The following is a 2,173-nucleotide window of genomic DNA, read 5'->3' as shown; positions in this document are numbered from 1 at the left end:
TTCCACTCTGTTATTCCTTTAAGTCCTAGCGGTCCACTACCTTCTACCCATCCCATGATTGCTCAAACTGGCCCTTTGTGGTACCCATAAATGGGTACAAATCAGTCGATCTACTACACCTCGAACTCCGGCCGTGTATCTGGTAGAAATAACTTGATTACTGTATGGACCAATATACTTCCCGCTACAGTTTCTAAATCTTGTACCAAAGATAATTGTTCCTGATAAGGCAAATTCCACTCTCTTATTCCTTTAAGTCCTGGCGGTCCGCTACCTTCTGCCCATCCCGTAGATGCCTCTACTATCCCTCTGCAGCCGGGTCGAGTGGTACTTGCCATGTGTACAAATCAGTTGATGCGTCAACAGTAGATCGACTCCTTGGAGGTAGATCGCGTGCGGAATGATTGCACCATGTCGATCTACTCCGACGATTACGAAACCCTCGCGGATGATAACGTAATCACTTTGACGCGCCGTCGTCGATCATGAGTCCCAAGACTGGATCGAGTCGCATCCCATCAATCATTCCCTTGCTCCCCTACTGTCACTTCACCACAATCGTCCCCTGAGTGAGAGTCCACAGCACCAACTGTCGGGCTTCACTCACTGATCTTCGCTTCTCGCAACAGCTTCTCGCTTGCGACGTCGCTCCCCTTCGATGTCCTTGCGTCCACGTCGCCATGTCTTCCGGTGCGTCTGCTTCCATATGCGTTGACCATCCTCTCTTCACTGCTAACTCACGTTTCTCGTAGGCAACAGCGCTTTCGTTGATCTCACGTCTTCTCCTCGGACTGCTGTGCATGACGGGCCTGCCACCATGTCGACCGTCGATCTGGCCGATCCATCGCTGGATTTCACCGATGTGCGCGCTTCGCTGAACGCTTTGCAACAGGCTATCGATCAGACCGAGGCACTGCGTGAGCTCCGCCAGGATCATGATGTTCTGCGCCGCAAGTTTCTTACCACGCCACGTCGCCGAGAAGACCTGGATCGGCAGCTTGCTGGCGCTGCTAATGCTGCTTCCCCGTACGTACTCTTCTGTCAGCGCAAGTATGAGGTTGTCCATCACCAGCTGGAATCCACTCAGAAGGAGCTCGTCGAGTGCCTGGATGCGCAGCAGGAGCGTCTGGATAACTCCCATGAGCTCGAGGCTTGCCGCCTTCGGTATCGCGATCTATTGCTCCGCTATAACGAAGCCGTCTACGATTTCCAAGACCGAGTTTTCATTCTGGAGGTACAGTTGGCCGCAGCCTCTTCCTTCGAGGTGATTATCCCACCTGATACAGCTCGCCGCATAGCAGATCTGGAGTCCCAGCTCGCGCGGTCCCAGTCTGTCTTATAGGTCGCGCGTGATCGCCAGGCCTCCCTAGACTCGACGCTTCGTGAATCGGCTACCCAAGCGGAGGTAGATCGCCTCGAGGCCGCGGTCGAGCGTAAGACCCGTCGCTTCCGTGCTTTGCGTGAAGGCTAGGAGTGTCACTTGAAGGTGGCCGACAACACGATCGCAACTCATTCTGCCGAGCTCGATCGTTTACAGGATCGGGTTTCGACGCTGGATCGGGACCTTCGGCAAGCTTCCCAGCGCGTTCACGCGGCGATCTCTCAGCGTGACCAAGCCAGAGCAGAGCGCAGCGCCACCTGTGAGTATCGTCCAAATGTCCTTATCGGAATCATACTAACTCGTTCCTTGGATCACAGAGGATCGTGTTTCAGCAGCTCGGGATACTATCGCCCGGCTGGAAAGGCGGATTAACCAGGTCGAGAAATCTCAGAAGTCGCGTCAAGACGTCGAGGCCGCGCTCAAGACCATTCGGCACGAGTTCAGAAGGATGAGCTGATCCGCCAGCTTGGCGAGCGTCTCGTGGAGATCACTGATCTTCGGGTCGAACGGGATCAAGCGCAGGAGAGGCTGGTGAACATCGCGCCTCTAGTTCCCTCGGCTCCAGGTCATAAACGTGTCCGCTCCGGGTCCAGTTCCCCGTCCCGGTCCGCACGCTCCTCCAAAGCCTCTCGATCGGCTTCAGGTTCATCACGCACTCAGAAGCTTGGTGCTTTTGCACATAAAGCATCGGCGGATGCCGGCACGCTGCTCCGCAGCAAGAAGCTCCGCTTCTTCTTCTTCAGCATAGCTGAGGTCCATCGTTCCGGACAGCTCGAAGAGCTCGCGCTACCA

The 2,173-nt window shown here is 55.3% G+C and overlaps 1 protein-coding gene across 1 annotated transcript; it reads left to right on the top strand.

The window, feature by feature from the left end:
• Window positions 1-680: 680 nt before the first annotated feature.
• PPTG_18683 (hypothetical protein) lies at window positions 681-1,471 on the top strand (the record flags this gene model as incomplete). The annotated part of the gene is made up of 3 exons (XM_008916852.1): window positions 681-690; window positions 753-1,264; window positions 1,343-1,471. The coding sequence occupies 3 exons, from the start codon at window positions 681-683 to the stop codon at window positions 1,469-1,471; spliced, it is 651 nt and encodes a 216-aa protein (XP_008915100.1).
• Window positions 1,472-2,173: the final 702 nt, after the last annotated feature.

The sequence above is a fragment of the Phytophthora parasitica genome (genome assembly GCF_000247585.1).
Source record: "Phytophthora parasitica INRA-310 unplaced genomic scaffold supercont2.90, whole genome shotgun sequence".
Taxonomy (NCBI): domain Eukaryota; phylum Oomycota; class Peronosporomycetes; order Peronosporales; family Peronosporaceae; genus Phytophthora; species Phytophthora nicotianae.
Note: the sequence above shows the minus strand (reverse complement) of the source record. Positions and strands in the feature narration are given on the sequence as shown.